Source organism: Pristiophorus japonicus, chromosome 17 (genome assembly GCF_044704955.1).
Source record: "Pristiophorus japonicus isolate sPriJap1 chromosome 17, sPriJap1.hap1, whole genome shotgun sequence".
Lineage (NCBI taxonomy): Eukaryota > Metazoa > Chordata > Chondrichthyes > Pristiophoridae > Pristiophorus > Pristiophorus japonicus.
This window is the reverse complement of record NC_091993.1, coordinates 112,135,267-112,152,441: the sequence shown is the minus strand read 5'-3', so window position 1 is coordinate 112,152,441 and position 17,175 is coordinate 112,135,267. Positions and strand designations below refer to the sequence as shown.

The 17,175-nt window shown below is 46.2% G+C and overlaps 1 protein-coding gene across 3 annotated transcripts in view; it reads left to right on the top strand.

Moving 5' to 3' along the window:
* The window catches only part of nucks1a (nuclear casein kinase and cyclin-dependent kinase substrate 1a), a 106,160-nt gene that overhangs the window by 75,710 nt on the left and 13,275 nt on the right, over positions 1-17,175 (top strand). For all 3 annotated transcript variants that reach the window (XM_070859083.1, XM_070859081.1, XM_070859082.1), the window contains 2 exons: positions 4,425-4,580; positions 14,602-14,757. In XM_070859083.1, coding sequence (XP_070715184.1) covers positions 4,425-4,580; positions 14,602-14,757 — 312 coding nt within the window. The remainder of the gene's footprint in view (positions 1-4,424; positions 4,581-14,601; positions 14,758-17,175) is intronic.

Below are 17,175 nucleotides of genomic sequence, written 5' to 3'. Positions count from 1 at the left end.
AATTTTTAAAAGCCAGCAGAGAACGACTAAAAATATGATTAAAAGAGGGAAGATAGATTATGAAAGTAAACTAGCATGAAATATAAAAACAGATAGTAAGAGTTTCTACAGGTACATAAAAAGGAAAAGAGTGGCTAAAGTCACTGGTCCCCTGGAGGATGAGACTGGGGAATTAATAATGGAGAACAGGGAAATGGCAGAAACGTAGGACAAATATTTTGTATCGGTCTTCACAGTAGAAGACACTAAAAACATCCCAGTAGTGGATAATCAAGGGGTTATAGGGAAGGAGGAACTTAACACTCACGAATGAAGTAGTACTAGGTAAAATAATGGGACTAAAGGCGGACAAGTCCCCCGCACCTGATGGCTTACATCCTAGGGTCTTAAAAGAAGTGGCAGCAGAGATTGTGGAAGCATTGGTTGTAATCTACCAAAATTCCTTGGATTCTGGGGCGGTTCCAGCGGATTGGAAAACCGCAAATGTAACACCCCTATTTAAAAAAGGCGGCAGACAAAAAGCAGGAAACTATTGACCAGTTAACATCTGTTGTTGGGATAATGCTGGAGTCCATTAAGGAAGCAGTAGCGGGACATTTAGAAAAGCATGATTCAATCAAGCAGAGTCAGCATGGTTTTATGAAAGGGAAATCATGTTTGACAAATTTTCTGGAGTTCTTTGAGGATGTAACGAGCAGGTGGATAAGGAGGAACCAGTGGATGTGGTGTATTTGGATTTCCAGAAGGCAGTCGATAAGGTGCCACAAAAGGTTACTGCACAAGATGGAAGTTCACGGGGTTGGGGGTAATATATTAGCATGGATAGAGGATTGGCTAACTAACAGAAAACAGAGAGTCGGGATAAATGGGTCATTTTCCGGTTGGCAAACAGTAACTAGTGGGGTGCCGCAGGGATCAGTGTTGGGGCCTCAACTATTTACAATCTATATTAATGACTTGGATGAAGGGACCGAGTGTAACGTAACCAAGTTTGCTGATGATACAAAGATGGATAGGAAAGCAAATTGTAAGGACGACACAAAAAATCTGCAAAGGGATATAGACAGGTTAAGTGAGTGGGCAAAAATTTAGCAGATGGAGTATAATGTGGGAAAATGTGAGGTTATCCACTTTGGCAGAAATAATAAAAAAGCAAATTATAATTTAAATGGAGAAAAGTTGCATGGTGCTGCAGTACAGTGGGACTTGGGGGTCCTTGTGCATGAAACACAAAAAGTTAGTATGAAGGTTTAGCAAGTAATCAGGAAGGCAAATGGAATGTTGGCCTTTATTGCAAGGGTGATAGAGTATAAAAGCAGAGAAGTCCTGCTAGTACAGGATATTGGCGAGGCCACCTTGGAGTACTGCATACATTTTTGCTCTCCTTTAAGGAAGGATATACTTGCATTGGAGGCCGTTCAGAGAAAGTTCACTAGGTTGATTCCGGCGTTGAGGGGGTTGATTTATGAGGATAGCTTGAGTAGGTTTGGCCTATACACATTGGAGTTCAAAAGAATGAGAGGTGATCTTATTGAAACTTATAAGATATTGGGCCCAAGTTTCCACATGATTTGCACCTGATTTTTAGGAGCAACTGGTGGAGAATGGACTATCTTAGAATTTGCAATTCTCCACATTTTTTTTTCTGCAGTTCTAGTCAGGTAGAACAGTTCTACTTTGGAACAGAATTTTTTCTTCAAAAGGGGGCGTGTCCTCCCACTGACGCCTGATTTGAAAGTTTCCACAGTGAAAATGTACTCCAAACTAAAGTAGAATGGAGCAAGTGAAGATTTTTGTAGAACTGAAAAAACCTGTTCTACACATTAAAAAATCAGGCGCAGGTTACAAATCAGGCGTCCAGAACGAGGTGGGGGGGGAAGGGAACTCATTAAATTCTACAATCAATCCTAATTTAAACTTATACAAATAAATCCAACCTGAATAAACATTTAAAAGCAAAGAAAAGATTAAATAAACCATCTTCCTACTTGTGTGAAAGTGCTTCAGCCAGGGAGAATGCTGCAGCAAAGGCGGGGGGGGGGGGGGGGAAGGAGGAGGGAGCCGACCGAACGGGGGGTGGGGGGAGGGAACCGACGAACGCGGGCGGTTGGGGGGGGGGGGGGGAGGGAGCCGACGAACGCGGGAGGGAGAGAGCCGACCGAACGCGGGAGGGGGAAAAGGGAAGGGAGCCGACCGAACGCGGGGGGGGGGGGGGGGGAATATGGAGCCGTTCCAGACGGCTGGCGGGAAAGAGAGAAGGGTTGCAGGAAGCCTCAGAAATTGAGGAGCCATTTCCCGACGGCAAAAGGGGGAGGTCGTCGGGAAACGGCTGCCTCAACTTTCTGAGGCTTCCTGCAGCCTTCTCACTGCTACAAGAAGCCTCTGTGCTGATGGCAATGTACTATTATTAAAAAACTAAACAGCTACAAAGAACTACAAAAATGGCCGAGTGCCAATGTTTCTTTCACACTGAGCATGTGCGAACGCTCCAACGCGCACGTGCAGCGTTGCCGGCAGGAAAAAAACTAATTTAAATAGTACCCGCCCCCTCCCACTTACAAAATTGGCGCGAGTGTAGGCTCCGCCCCCCTGGGCGTCGCGCCAAGCAGACAAGGAGCTGCAAAGCGCTCCAGAATCGCTCGTTTTTTTTCCGGCGCCGTTTTAGGCGCGAAAAACGGGCGCCCAGCTCGGAGGGGCACCCGTTTTTTATCATGTGGAAACTTGGGCCCAATGAGGGGGCTCGTCAAGGTGGATGCAGAGAGGATATTTCCACTCATAGGGGACATAGTCTTATAATAAGGGGCCGCCCATTTAAAACTGAGGTGAGGAGACATTTCTTCTGTGAGAGTTGTGAATCTGTGGAATTCTCTGACCCAGAGAGCTGTGGAGACTGGGTCTTTGAATATATTTAAGGTGGAGATAGACAGATTTTTGAATGATAAGGGAGTAAAGGGTTATGGGGAGCGGGCAGGGAAATGGAGCTGAGTCCATGATCAGATCAGCCATGATCTTATTGAATGGCGGAGCAGGCTCGAGGGGCCAAATGGCCGACTCCTCCTATTTCTTATGTTCATATGAATGTTATCAATACATGACCAGAAACTTAACTGGACCAGCCATATAAATACAACAAGTGCAGGTCACAAGCTGGGTATTCTGTGGTAAGTGACTCACCACCTTAATCCCCAAAGACTTTCCACCATCTACAAAGCACAAGTCAGGAGGGTGATGGAATGCTCATTACTTGCCTGGATGAGTGCAGCTCCAACAGCACTCAAGAAGCTCGACACCATCCAGGACAAAGCAGCCCTCTTGATCAGCACCCCGTCCACCACCTTAAACATTTATTCCCTCTACCACCGGCGCACCATGGCTGCAGTGTGTACCATCTACAAGATGCACTGCAGCACCTTGCCAAGGCTTCGGCAGCACCTCCCAAACTTTTATCACCTAGAAGGACAAGGGCAGCAGGCACATGGGGACAGCATCCCCTCCAATCACACACCACCCTGACTTGGAAATATATCGCCGTTACTTCATCGTCGCTAGGTCCAAATCCTGGAACTCCCTAACAGCACTGTGGGAGTACCTTCACCACATGGACTACATCGGTTCAAGAAGGCGACTCACCACCACCTTCTCGAGGGCAATTAGGGATGGACAATAAATGCTAGCCTTGCCAGCGACACCAATTTTCCAGGAACTAATAGTTTCATGAGAAAAGTTTGACTTATGTGGAGGTATAAAAAGTCCCAGAGTGTCATGTTAATGTTGGAAGAGGTGCATTGGTCCTGTTTGATTTCAAATGTTAGTTTCGGGCAGTCGGTTCATGGATACAATGAGAAATAGAAGGAAATCTTCAGCTACAATTTGTATCCAGATGTTTTTAAATAAATAATGCTAGAGTTTTCTCGGCTGAGGCCCCTTTTGTATGATCTTGCAGTGTGTGTGTTGCCCATTGCTACTTGCCCTGCCAGCATTAACAGCGAGCCACGTAGCGTGAACTGGAGTCGGGTGTAGGCCAGACCAGGTGGCAGTGGTAATTTCCCTTCCCTGAAGGGCATTAGTGATCTTGTGTTTTTAGGTAATCTGAGATGGTCAATAAACGACTAGATTTATTGAATCAGTTTCACCATTTGTCATGGGAACTTTTGAATTCACAATCTGTGAGTTTCCAGTCCAGTACTGTAACTGCTCCATCATGTTGTATATCTTGCCTCACTGTGTGTGTGCTTCCTAAGCATTAGCACACAATTAATATTGGTGTTAATGAAGCAGCACAAAATGCTTTTAAAATCCTAAGCTTTGTTAAAAAAATACAGCATCGTTGTTTTAAAAAATCTTGAATCCTGTTTAGTGAGTCCATCATGGAAATGAGTAATAGCTGTACGGCTGAATTTCACAATTGTTCAATGTTATTATAGAAGGGGATTCTGGAAGTGATGCAGACTTTTACGTGGAAGATGATGATGACAGCGACTACAAGAGCTCTTTGAAGAAAAGCAAAAAGGGACGGAAGACTAAAACAGTACCTGAAAAAAAAAAGACGACGACGCCCAAGCCCCGGCTCAGTGCTACAGGTAAGCTGCTCGCTCCTGTTAATGGAGAAGTTACCGTGCCAGGGGTTCGTCTCCTGTTCTCTTTGATAAACCACGGTTAGAGGCGAAGGGCCGTAGTGTAGTTCACCACCCTGAGTGTGAAAGGTCTGGCTGATCAAGTACTCGGGCGGTGCTAAGCTTGGCTGGAGAGAGGACCGCCGCAGTGCAAGACCCGAAATAGCGCTTTTGCCAAAAATTTGCGGTAAGTGTGAAGACCCGCAAAAAAGGCAATTACAGTTTTTATTAATTCTTTTGCAGCGATTCGATAGATAAGTGTTGTGTGAATTTTCAATTTTTAGGTGTTTGTCAGCCCTCCCAAGGCCCAACAATAAAGCTTGAATTTCTGACCGATAGCGATCTGCTACGTTTGAAGTTATGAGGTGACTGGCTGCTCAAACAAAATACACCTAGGATTTGAAGGATAGTAATGGCGTTCATTTTCAGAATGGAATAGAATCATTTGTGCCTTTGAGCACACTCTTGTCTCTGCCCTGCCACTACTGTTGGCCAGTAAACTCAGCTGTACCGGGACTGCTTCCAGTTGGCTTTTTATTCAAATGCTTTCTTTGCATATGACCTTTTTTATTTGGACATTTCCGTTCCGACGTTGAATGATGTATTACTCTTCTGGCAATGTTACAGCACAGAATTCGTCTGTAGTGATGCTTTCCTACAATTGAGCAGCCCAAGTCTAATCCCGCTGCTTCTCGTTCGTATATTTTAATACTATTTTTTGAAAAAATATTTCACTCCCTTTAAAGAGAACTTACAGACTCGGCTTCAGCCCTGGTTTTAAGGTGGAGAATTCCACATTCAAACTACCCTCGGTATAGTGACAGTTGTTCTAACCCTCAATATTTTATGATTTTTTAATTCGTGGTCTCTAGTTACTGTCTTGCAGACGAGCAAAGACCATATGATTATGTTTACCTTGATTTGTATATCTGCACACCAAGGTTGTTCTTTTAAAATCTTCCCATTTTGAGCTACATTTCTATTTATACTTGCAATACGTAATTTAAGTCCCATTGAAATACATTGCCAATTAGAGGATCTCGGTGATTTCACAAGATGTGGAATCTATATGGGTAGAGCTGCAGAATACCAAAGGGCAAAAAACGTTAGTGGGAGGTGTGTACAGACCTCCAAACAGTAGTAGTGATGTTGGGGAGGGCATCAAACATGAAATTAGGGGTGCGTGCAATAAAGGTGCAGCAGTTATAATGGGTGACTTTAATATGCACATAGATTGGGTTAACCAAACTGGAAGCAATACGGTGGAGGAGGATTTCCTGGAGTGCATAAGGGATGGTTTTTTAGACCAATATGTCGAGGAACCAACTAGGGGGGAGGCCATCTTAGACTGGGTGTTGTGTAATGAGAGAGGATTAATTAGCAATCTCGTTGTGCGAGGCCCCTTGGGGAAGAGTGACCATAATATGGTGGAATTCTGCATTAGGATCGAGAATGAAACAGTTAATTCAGAGACCATGGTCCAGAACTTAAAGAAGGGTAACTTTGAAGGTATGAGGCGTGAATTGGCTAGGATAGATTGGCGAATGATACTGAAGGGGTTGACTGTGGATGGGCAATGGCAGACATTTAGAGACCGCATGGATGAACTACAACAATTGTACATTCCTGTCTGGCGTAAAAATAAAAAAGGTAAGGTGGCTCAACCGTGGCTATCAAGGGAAATCAGGGATAGTATTAAAGCCAAGGAAGTGGCATACAAATTGGCCAGAAATAGCAGCGAACCCGGGGACTGGGAGAAATTTAGAACTCAGCAGAGGAGGACAAAGGGTTTGATTAGGGCAGGGAAAATGGAGTACGAGAAGAAGCTTGCAGGGAACATTAAGACGGATTGCAAAAGTTTCTATAGATATGTAAAGAGAAAAAGGTTAGTAAAGACAAATGTAGGTCCCCTGCAGTCAGAATCAGGGGAAGTCATAATGGGGAACAAAGAAATGGCGGACCAATTGAACAAGTACTTTGGTTCGGTATTCACTGAGGAGGACACAAACAACCTTCCGGATATAAAAGGGGTCGGAGGGTCTAGTAAGGAGGAGGAACTGAGGGAAATCCTTATTAGTCGGGAAATTGTGTTGTGGAAATTGATGGGATTGAAGGCCGATAAATCCCCAAGGCCTGATGGACTGCATCCCAGAGTACTTAAGGAGGTGGCCTTGGAAATAGTGGATGCATTGACAGTCATTTTCCAACATTCCATTGACTCGGGATCAGTTCCTATGGAGTGGAGGGTAGCCAATGTAACCCCACTTTTTAAAAAAGGAGGGAGAGAGAAAACAGAGAATTATAGACCGGTCAGCCTGACATCGGTAGTGGGTAAAATGATGGAATCAATTATTAAGAATGTCATAGCAGTACATTTGGAAAGAGGTAATATGATAGGTCCAAGTCAGCATGGATTTGTGAAAGGGAAATCATGCTTGACAAATCTTCTGGAATTTTTTGAGGATGTTTCCAGTAGAGTGGACAAGGGAGAACCAGTTGATGTGGTATATTTGGACTTTCAGAAGGCTTTCGACAGGGTCCCACACAAGAGATTAATGTGCAAAGTTAAAGCACATGGGATTGGGAGTAGTGTGCTGACATGGATTGAGAACTGGTTGTCAGACAGGAAGCAAAGAGTAGGAGTAAATGGGTACTTTTCAGAATGGCAGGCAGTGACTAGTGGGGTACCGCAAGGTTCTGTGCTGGGGCCCCAGCTGTTTACACTGTACATTAATGATTTAGACGAGGGGATTAAATGTAGTATCTCCAAATTTGCGGATGACACTAAGTTAGGTGGCAGTGTGAGCTGCGAGGAGGATGCTATGAGGCTGCAGAGCGACTTGGATAGGTTAGGTGAGTGGGCAAATGCATGGCAGATGATGTATAATGTGGATAAATGTGAGGTTATCCACTTTGGTGGTAAAAACAGAGAGACAGACTATTATCTGAATGGTGACAGATTAGGAAAAGGGGAGGTGCAAAGAGACCTGGATGTCATGGTACATCAGTCATTGAAGGTTGGCATGCAGGTACAGCAGGCGGTTAAGAAAGCAAATGGCATGTTGGCCTTCGTAGCGAGGGGATTTGAGTACAGGGGCAGGGAGGTGTTGCTACAATTGTACAGGGCCTTGGTGAGGCCACACCTGGAGTATTGTGTACAGTTTTGGTCTCCTAACCTGAGGAAGGACATTCTTGCTATTGACGGAGTGCAGCGAAGGTTCACCAGACTGATTCCCGGGATGGCGGGACTGACCTATCAAGAAAGACTGGATCAACTGGGCTTGTATTCACTGGAGTTCAGAAGAATGAGAGGGGACCACAAAGAAACGTTTAAAATTCTGACGAGGTTAGATGCAGGAAGAATGTTCCCAATGTTGGGGAAGTCCAGAACCAGGGGACACAGTCTATGGATAAGGGGGAAGCCATTTAGGACCGAGATGAGGAGGAATTTCTTCACCCAGAGAGTGGTGAACCTGTGGAATTCTCTACCACAGAAAGTTGTTGAGGCCAATTCACTAAATATATTCAAAAAGGAGTTAGATGAAGTCCTTACTACTAGGGGAATCAAGGTGTATGGTGAGAAAGCAGGAATGGGGTACTGAAGTTGCATGTTCAGCCATAAACTCATTGAATGGCGGTGCAGGCTAGAAGGGCCGAATGGCCTACTCCTGCACCTATTTTCTATGTTACTCGGCTGCTCTGTGTCTCTGTTAAATGGAATTGCAGCATACCATCCCACAACGCTCAATCCAAGTGTTTGTTTCGAAATAACTTTCATTTTTTCTCTCTTGCATCTCGGCACTGACCTGCATCTGATTGGCTCAAACATCATCTTCATAAAACAACTGGACAACTTATAAAGCTAGGCATTCCTTCTGACCTTAATTACATGGCTTCCCCCCAGTTTGGGGGAAGCCGGGGGAATTGAAGAGCAGTTGCCAATTTAAAATTAATTGAGCAAATTGCCTCCAATTTACTTCATTGGGCTTATTTAGAGCATTTCTGAGCTCTGGCATCAAAAAGGGACAAGTCGGGTCACACACAGCTGTACCTTAGCAGCTGAGCATCGTATCCTGAACGATCTGTGAGCAGTGGCACGCGAGATGACTTGGTGATTGTTTCCAGGTGTAGAGATTTTTATTTAATGTTCGTTGTGATGGCCCTCTGCATCTTGATGATGATTTTGTCGCTGATTTTTGAAACATGACGCTTCTTTGCATAATTCTGACTCCTGTTGCATCCTCCCTCCTTGCTTTTGGTTGTCTGGCTTGGGCGGCCTTTACTGAAGAGACAGCTTTATCCAGAGGGCTGCCTTTAAAAAGAAAAAAGAAAGGCTTGCATTTATATAGCACCTTTCACGACCACCGAATGTCTGTGCTTTACAGCCAATTACATACTTTTGAAATGTAGTTATTGTAGGAAATGTGGCAGCCAATTTGCCCACAAACTTGCAAATATGATCATGACCAGATTAACTGTTTTAATGATGTTGATTGAGGGATAAATATTGGCCAGGACACCGGGGATAACTTCCCTGCTCTTCTTCGAAATAATGCCGCGGGATCTTTTACGTCCACCTGAGGAAAGACAGGGCCTTGGTTTAACGTCTCGTCCAAAAGGCGGCACCTCCGACAGTGCAGCGCTCCGTCATCACTACACTGGAGTGACAGCCTGGATTTCTGTGCTAAAGTCCCCGTAGTGGGACTTGAACCCACAAACTTCTGAATCAGAGTCGAGGATGCTACCCACTGAACCACAGCTGACACATGGTAACTGGTTTCAAGAGTTGAGCATTTTGTTGCCAGATAATTTCCTGTGTTTGCCGCACCTTTCGAAACCGCTTGAGCAGCTTGGCCGTGGTGGTTGTTTTTTTTTCTAGGACACTGTGTGTGGTTTTTTTTGCTTGAAACCAAATCTCGTAACCAGATGATACATTTTGTTGAATTGAAGAGCTCAATTGGTTTAAATCCAGAGTTCATCGATTCCCTGTACCAATCAATGCCATTCCACCCGGCAACAAAACACTTGTTTATTTCTGGAAAATAACTTGTGTGCAGTTTTTGTGTGTGGAAAAACTCCAAATTGAAACCGGGCAAACGTACAAAGGTGCTCTGATATGGGGCCAATCATTGGGGGGTGCTCTGTAAAATAAAAGTTGTTTATCAAAACCGTTTACCTCTGCAAAGATCTGAGTGAGCAGTTGCAAAATCTGCCTTGAATGCTGCTTTTGATTTTGTACTCTTCTGGAAAATAAATGGTGGAACACATGAATAAATAATGTATTGAGACAAAGAATAAAGACTTGTTGGAGTCTTGAGCAGCTCAATACATTGGTTTCTTTCAGGGGTTCTTGTTAAGTTGTCCACTGTACAAGAGGACTTTGCAGTGTCGCTACCCTGGTCAGTGGGATTATTATTAAATGAATGACACTGTTATTTTCCCAACGTTCTATGGACCCTCCGTTTCCACTTCCCTTTCAAGGTTGCAAAGTGAGGAATTCCTCAGAAGCCTCGGATTGCCAGCATTTTTTTTTAAACTTCACATTTCCAGCATGCGCAGTATTTTGCTCTTGCCTCCGTTTCCACAACCTGCCTTCTTTGTGACGGCCAATTTCAGAACGTTACCATGATTGACAAATGGGGATTAAGCATTTTGAGGGTCTATCAATATCACTAATTATAGCAATCCTGTAAATGTGATTGATCTGTTCCAATCAATGTATTTTATTTATTTATCATTAGCCACAGAAACAGCGCACTCGTTTCAAATCAATGTTTTGTTGCAGTGACCCACGTGTGTTGCTAGTGTGTCGTCACCGTCTGTGCAATGTGATGGATACTGCCACTTGAGAAACTCACGGTCTCATTTATAAATCTGTTGCTTGCACTTTGACCCGTTTCACTTCTTCATAATTGCACTGCTGTTGACATCTTTATATTATAATTCCGAATTATAAGAATTATGGCTTCAAATGGTCACTACCACTGAAAGGCTTGTGGTGATGCAGCTGCCGGGCACATAAAAGCACAACATCTAAACTCCCCGATGCTTGTGATCTCAGCTTGTGTTGCAGTTAGCCTCTACATCCGTGAGTTACGACCCTGATAACCTTTTAGAAATTACTGAGATGGGACTCAGCTGTGAATGTTCCGAGCGGTTGAATGAGAAAGAAAGATTTGCATTTATATAGTGCCTGTCACGACCACCAGGCGTCCCAAAGCGCTTTACAGCCAATGAAGTACTTTTGAAGTGTAGTTACTATTGTAATGTAGGAAACGCAGCAGTCAATTTGTGCACAGCAAGATCCCACAATAGCAATCTAATAATGACCAGATAATCTCTTTTTGTTATGTTGATTCAGGGATAACTCTATGGCCAAAGATAACTCCCCTCCATTACAACAGTGCTTGAGATATCCAGTGGTCGTGAAACGCACGATATAAATGCAAGTCTTTCGTTTACTCTTCGAAACAGTGCCATGGGATATTTTACATCCATTTGAGAGAGCAGACGGGGCCTCGGTTTAACATGTCACCTGAAAGACGGCACCTCCAACAGTGCGCCTCCTTCAATACTACATTGGAGTGTCAGCCTAAATTTTGTGCTCAAGTCTCTGGAGTGGGACTTGAACCCACAACCTTCTGACTCGGAGGTGAGTGTGCTACCCACTGAGCCACTGGCTGACACTGCTGATACTCGCTGCGTGTGTTCTCTGCTGAAGAATACATCAGAAAATAAGAATTAGGAACAGGAGTAGGCCATCTAGCCCCTCGAGCCTGCTCCGCCATTCAACAAGATCATGGCTGATCTGGCCGTGGACTCAGCTCCACTTACCCGCCCGCTCTCCATAACCCTTAATTCCCTTATTGGTTAAAAATCTATCTATCTGTGACTTGAATACATTCAATGAGCTAGCCTCAACTGCTTCTTTGGGCAGAGAATTCCACAGATTCACAACCCCCTCGGAGAAGAAATTCCTTCTCAACTCGGTTTTAAATTGGCTCCCCTGTATTTTGAAGCTGTGCCCCCTAGTTCTAGTCTCCCCGACCAGTGGAAACAACCTCTCTGCCTCTATCTTGTCTTATCCCTTTCATTATTTTAAATGTTTCTATAAGATCACCCCTCATCCTTCTGAACTCCAACGAATAAAGACCCAGTCTACTCAATCTATCATCATAAGGTAACCCCCTCATCTCCGGAATCAGCCTAGTGAATCGTCTCTGTACCCCCTCCAAAGCTAGTATATCCTTCCTTAAGTAAGGTGACCAAAACTGCACGCAGTACTCCAGGTGCGGCCTTACCAATACCCTGTACAGTTGCAGCAGGACCTCCCTGCTTTTGTACTCCATCCCTCTCGCAATGAAGGCCAACATTCCATTCGCCTTCCTGATTACCTGCTGCACCTGCAAACTAACTTTTTGGGATTCATGCACAAGGACCCCCAGGTCCCTCTGCACCGCAGCATGTTGTAATTTCTCCCCATTCAAATAATATTCCCTTTCACTTTTTTTTCCCAAGGTGGATGACCTCACATTTTCCAACAATGTATTCCTTCTGCCAAACCTTAGCCCATTCACTTAACCTATCTAAATCTCTTTGCAGCCTCTCTGTGTCCTCTACACAACCCGCTTTCCCACTAATCTTTGTGTCATCTGCAAATTTTGTTACACTACACTCTGTCCCCTCTTCCAGGTCATCTATGTATATTGTAAACAGTTGTGGTCCCAGCACCGATCCCTGTGGCACACCACTAACCACCAATTTCCAACCTGAAAAGGACCCATTTATCCCGATTCTCTGCTTTCTGTTAGCCAGCCAATTCCCGATCCATGCTAATACATTTCCTCCGACTCCGCGTACCTTTATCTTCTGCAGTAACCTTTTGTGTGGCACCTTATCGAATGCCTTTTGGAAATCTAAATACACCACATCCATCGGTACACCTCTATCCACCATGCTCGTTATATCCTCAAAGAATTCCAGTAAATTAGTGAAACATGATTTCCCCTTCATGAATCCATGTTGCGTCTGCTTGATTGCACTATTCCTATCTAGATGTCCCGCTATTTCTTCCTTAATGATAGCTTCAAGCATTTTCCCCACTACAGATGTTAAACTAACCGGCCTATAGTTACCTGCCTTTTGTCTGCCCCCCTTTTTAAACAGAAGCGTTACATTAGCTGCTTTCCAATCCGCTGGTACCTCCCCAGCGTTCAGAGAATTTTGGTAAATTATAACGAACGCATCTGCTATAACTTCCGCCATCTCTTTTAATACCCTGGGATGCATTTCATCAGGACCACGGGACTTGTCTACCTTGAGTCCCATTAGCCTGTCCAGCACTACCTCCCTAGTGATAGTGATTGTCTCAAGGTCCTCCCTTCCAACATTCCCGTGATTAGCAATTTTTGGCATGGTTTTTGTGTCTTCCACTGTGAAGACCGAAACAAAATAATTGTTTAAGGTCTCAGCCATTTCCACATTTCCCATTATTAAATCCCCCTTCTCATCTTCTAAGGGACCAACATTTACTTAGTCGCTCTCTTCCTTTTTATATATCGGTAAAAGCTTTTACTATCTGTTTTTAATGTTTTGCGCAAGTTTACTTTCATAATCTATCTTTCTTTATTGCTTTCTTAGTCATTCTTTGCTGTCGTTTAAAATTTTCCCAATCTTCTAGTTTCCCACGAACCTTGGCCACCTTATATGCATTGATTTTGAATTTGATACTCTCCTTTATTTCCTTGGTTATCCATGGCTGGTTATCCCTTCTCTTACCGCCCTTTTTCACTGGAATATATTTTTGTTGAGCACTATGAAAGAGCTCCTTAAAAGTCCTCCACTGTTCCTCAATTGTGCCACCGTTTAGTCTGTGTTCCCAGTCTACTTCAGCCAACTCTCCCACTGTAGTCCCCTTTGTTTAAGCATAGTACGCTTGTTTGAGACACTACTTCCTCACCCTCAATCTGTATTACAAATTCAACCATACTGTGATCACTCATTCCGAGAGGATCTTTTACTAGGAGATTGTTTATTATTCCTGTCTCATTACACAGGACCAGATCTAAGAGAGCTTGCTCCCTTGTAGGTTCTGTAACATACTGTTCTAAGAAACAATCCCGTATGCATTCTATGAATTCCTCCTCCAGGCTACCCCGTGCGATTTGATTTGACCAATCGATTTGTAGGTTAAAATCCCCCATGATTACTGCCGTTCCTTTTTCACATACCTCCATTATTCCCTTGATTATTGTCCGCCCCACCGTGAAGTTATTATTTGGGGGCCTATAAACTACTCCCACCAGTGACTTTTTCCCCTTACTGTCTCTAATCTCTACCCACAATGATTCAACATTTTGTTCATTAGAGCCAATATCGTCTCTCACAACTGCCCTGATATCATCCTTTATTAACAGAGCTACCCCACCTCCATTCCCTTCTTGTCTATCTTTCCGAATTGTCAGATACCTCTGTACAATTCCCAGTCTTGTAATGGCCACCAAATCATACCCATTTGTAATGATTTGTGCCGTCAACTGATTTACTTTTATTTCGAATGCTGCTAGGGCAATGTGTGACTGCTTCTGGAGCTGTATCCCTGCCTTGAAGCGGGGAGAAGATTGGTGGGGGTGGAGAAGTTTGCACATGGTGTGTACCACGATATGTAATCACTGTTTGCCTGAGTGAAAGTTGTCTGGTGTGTCACTGTCCAAGGGCATGTAGAACATGGCTGACTGCAGAGCAAAGGTCCTTTTACTCTGCCCTATTTGTGTGACTCAACGTCCGGGTCGTACTCCCAATTGAATTGGTGTAATTTTTTCCCATGTCCTGCATCAAACACCCCTATGCCGATTGAGGTTACTGTGACGACTACATCAAGGTGTCAACACACGAACCATCACAAGTGTCTATAATGTCTTCCAGTATCAGTACTGTGGATTTCAGTGATTTTAATATTCAATCCACTGTCTGTGTTTCCATCATATAGCAGGGGATGAAGAAAGTGAAGATGAAAAAGGCCACAAAGATGCTCGTCAAAAAAGGCAAGCTGCGTCTAAAGCTGTAAGCAAACAGAGAGACATCCTGTCGGATGATGGAGGGAGTGAAGAAGAACATGAAGATGAAGAGGAGGCAGTTCAGGAAAGTGAGTAATATGATTTGTGCCTTTAGAAGGGTTCAATAGCATTTGTGCGCATGGTATGATTGTATCGTGAGATTGTATAATGCCCTCTGGTGGTTGAATGGTTGAGATTGTATACTGCCCTGTAGTGGTTGAATAAGTTATGATACTATCGGAGGTGTGGTTCTGTGTGTGTCAGACCTAGTCATCCCTGGTCTCGAGTTAGCTGACCGTGGCAGTCAGTGGCTACAATTGGTGCTTGGAGGAAACATTAGCCAGTGCATAAACATCAGGTGAAAGGAGGACTCAGCTTAGCTGTAGTTCCTTCGATAGGTTGAGAAACCTCTGTCATTGACCATCTAGTCGCTCTTGTGTGAAGGGAAGGGAAGGCGACTGGGAGCAGTGGGGGAAAACAAATTTAGGCCCTTTGGCTTACTACTTTCTGTGTTGTACTGTTAAGCTTCCTCATTGAAATGAATAGGTCTCACTGTCATTTTGTATTTGGGTTATAATTAGGAATAGTTCTTTAAAGGCAAGGTTCTTTTAATGAAATGTACAGCATAGATGTCGTATGTCTAATGAAGCCAAATGCAAGTGCGCAGTAATTGGCCTTTTTTACGACTGGACAAAAATCCTGAATAGTTCATGCACTTGTCGGCTTGAGTTTATGTAATGTGAGGGTAAATTGGAGTCTAAATTGCTTGCTGTGCAATTGAGGTGGAGGTACATTACCAGAACTGAAATGTTGTGGTTTTATTCATGCATACTTCTCTATTCTGTGTTGGGGAAAACACAGATGTTCTGGATGTAAGTAATGCTGTGTCGTTATATTGCAAAATAACACTAAGGAATAGTTCCGAGATACTGTGGCACCAAGTCCTGCTCATATGGGGCCCAAGTTTCGGGCCGCGCCTAGAACGGCGCAGCCCTTCCCTGGACGCCCGTTTTTCGCGCCACAAAGTGCGGCTAAAAAAAACTTACAGATTTAGCGGCTCCCTGCTGGTCCCCTGGAGTCGGGCGCAGCGCAGCATGAGCTGTAGGGGGCGGAGCCAGGTCCCTGTGCTGAAAACAGTGCCGGGACCTCTGCACATGCGCGCTACAGTGGGCGCGCATGTGCAGTAGCTCCAGGCGCCCAAAACTGTGTGGGAAGGGCCCGAAGCACGCAGCCCCTAGTCCTGGCCGAATGGCCTCACTGGGGCTGCGTGCATAAGGCTGCCTCCCACGCCCAGCTCCTGCTTCCTCCTGACCCGACTCGACTCCTGCTTCCCCCCCACCCGACCTGACCTTCCTCTCCCTCCCGCCCCTGACCCGAACCTCCCTCCCTCCCCCCCCCCCCCCCCCCCGACCTCCCTCTGCCCCCCCCGACCTTCCCCCCCCCCCCCCCCCCGAACCAACCTGACCACCCGACCCGTGCTCCCGACTCCGGACCCGACCCGACCTCCCCCCGACCCAACCCAACGCCACCTACCTGTAAATCTGGTGCTGGGGACGGGCCCTGCCCGAAGTCTTGGGCCTGGCCGGGCCCGGCCTGTTCAGCCTCCCTCCCCCCTCCCCCCCACCTTCTCCTTACCCTCCCCCCCCCCTTCTCCTTTCCTTCCCCCCCCTTCTTTCCTTTCCCCCCCCCCTCTCCTTCCCCATCTCCTCTACCCCCCCTCCCCCTTTCCGTTCTCTTCCCCCCCCGCTTTCCCCTTCTCCTCCCCCACCTTCCCCTTCTCCTCCTCCTCCCCACCCCCCCTTCCCCTTCTCCTCCCCCACCCCCTCCTTCCCCTTCTCCTCCCCACCCCCCCTTCCCCTTCTCCTCCCCCACCCCCCCTTCCTCTTCTCCTCCCCCACCCCCCCTTCCACTTCTCCTCCCCACCCCCCCTTCCCCTTCTCCTCCCCACCCCCACCTTCCCCTTCTCCTCCCCACCCCCACCTTCCCCTTCTCCTCCCCACCCCCACCTTCCCCTTCTCCTCCCCACCCCCACCTTCCCCTTCTCCTCCCCACCCCCACCTTCCCCTTCTCCTCCCCACCCCCACCTTCCCCTTCTCCCCCACCCCCACCTTCCCCTTCTCCTCCCCACCCCCACCTTCCCCTTCTCCTCCCCACCCCCACCTTCCCCTTCTCCTCCCCACCCCCACCTTCCCCTTCTCCCTCCCCACCCCCACCTTCCCCTTCTCCTCCCCACCCCCACCTTCCCCTTCTCCCTCCCCACCCCCACCTTCCCCTTCTCCTCCCCACCCCCACCTTCCCCTTCTCCTCCCCACCCCACCTTCCCCTTCTCCTCCCCCACCCCCACCTTCCCCTTCTCTCTCCCCACCCCCACCTTCCCCTTCTCCTCCACCCCACCCCCACCTTCCCCTTCTCCTCCCCACCCCCCCACCTTCCCCTTCTCCTCCCCACCCCCCACCTTCCCCCTCTCTCCTCCCCACCCCCACCTTCCCCTGTCTCCCTCCCCCACC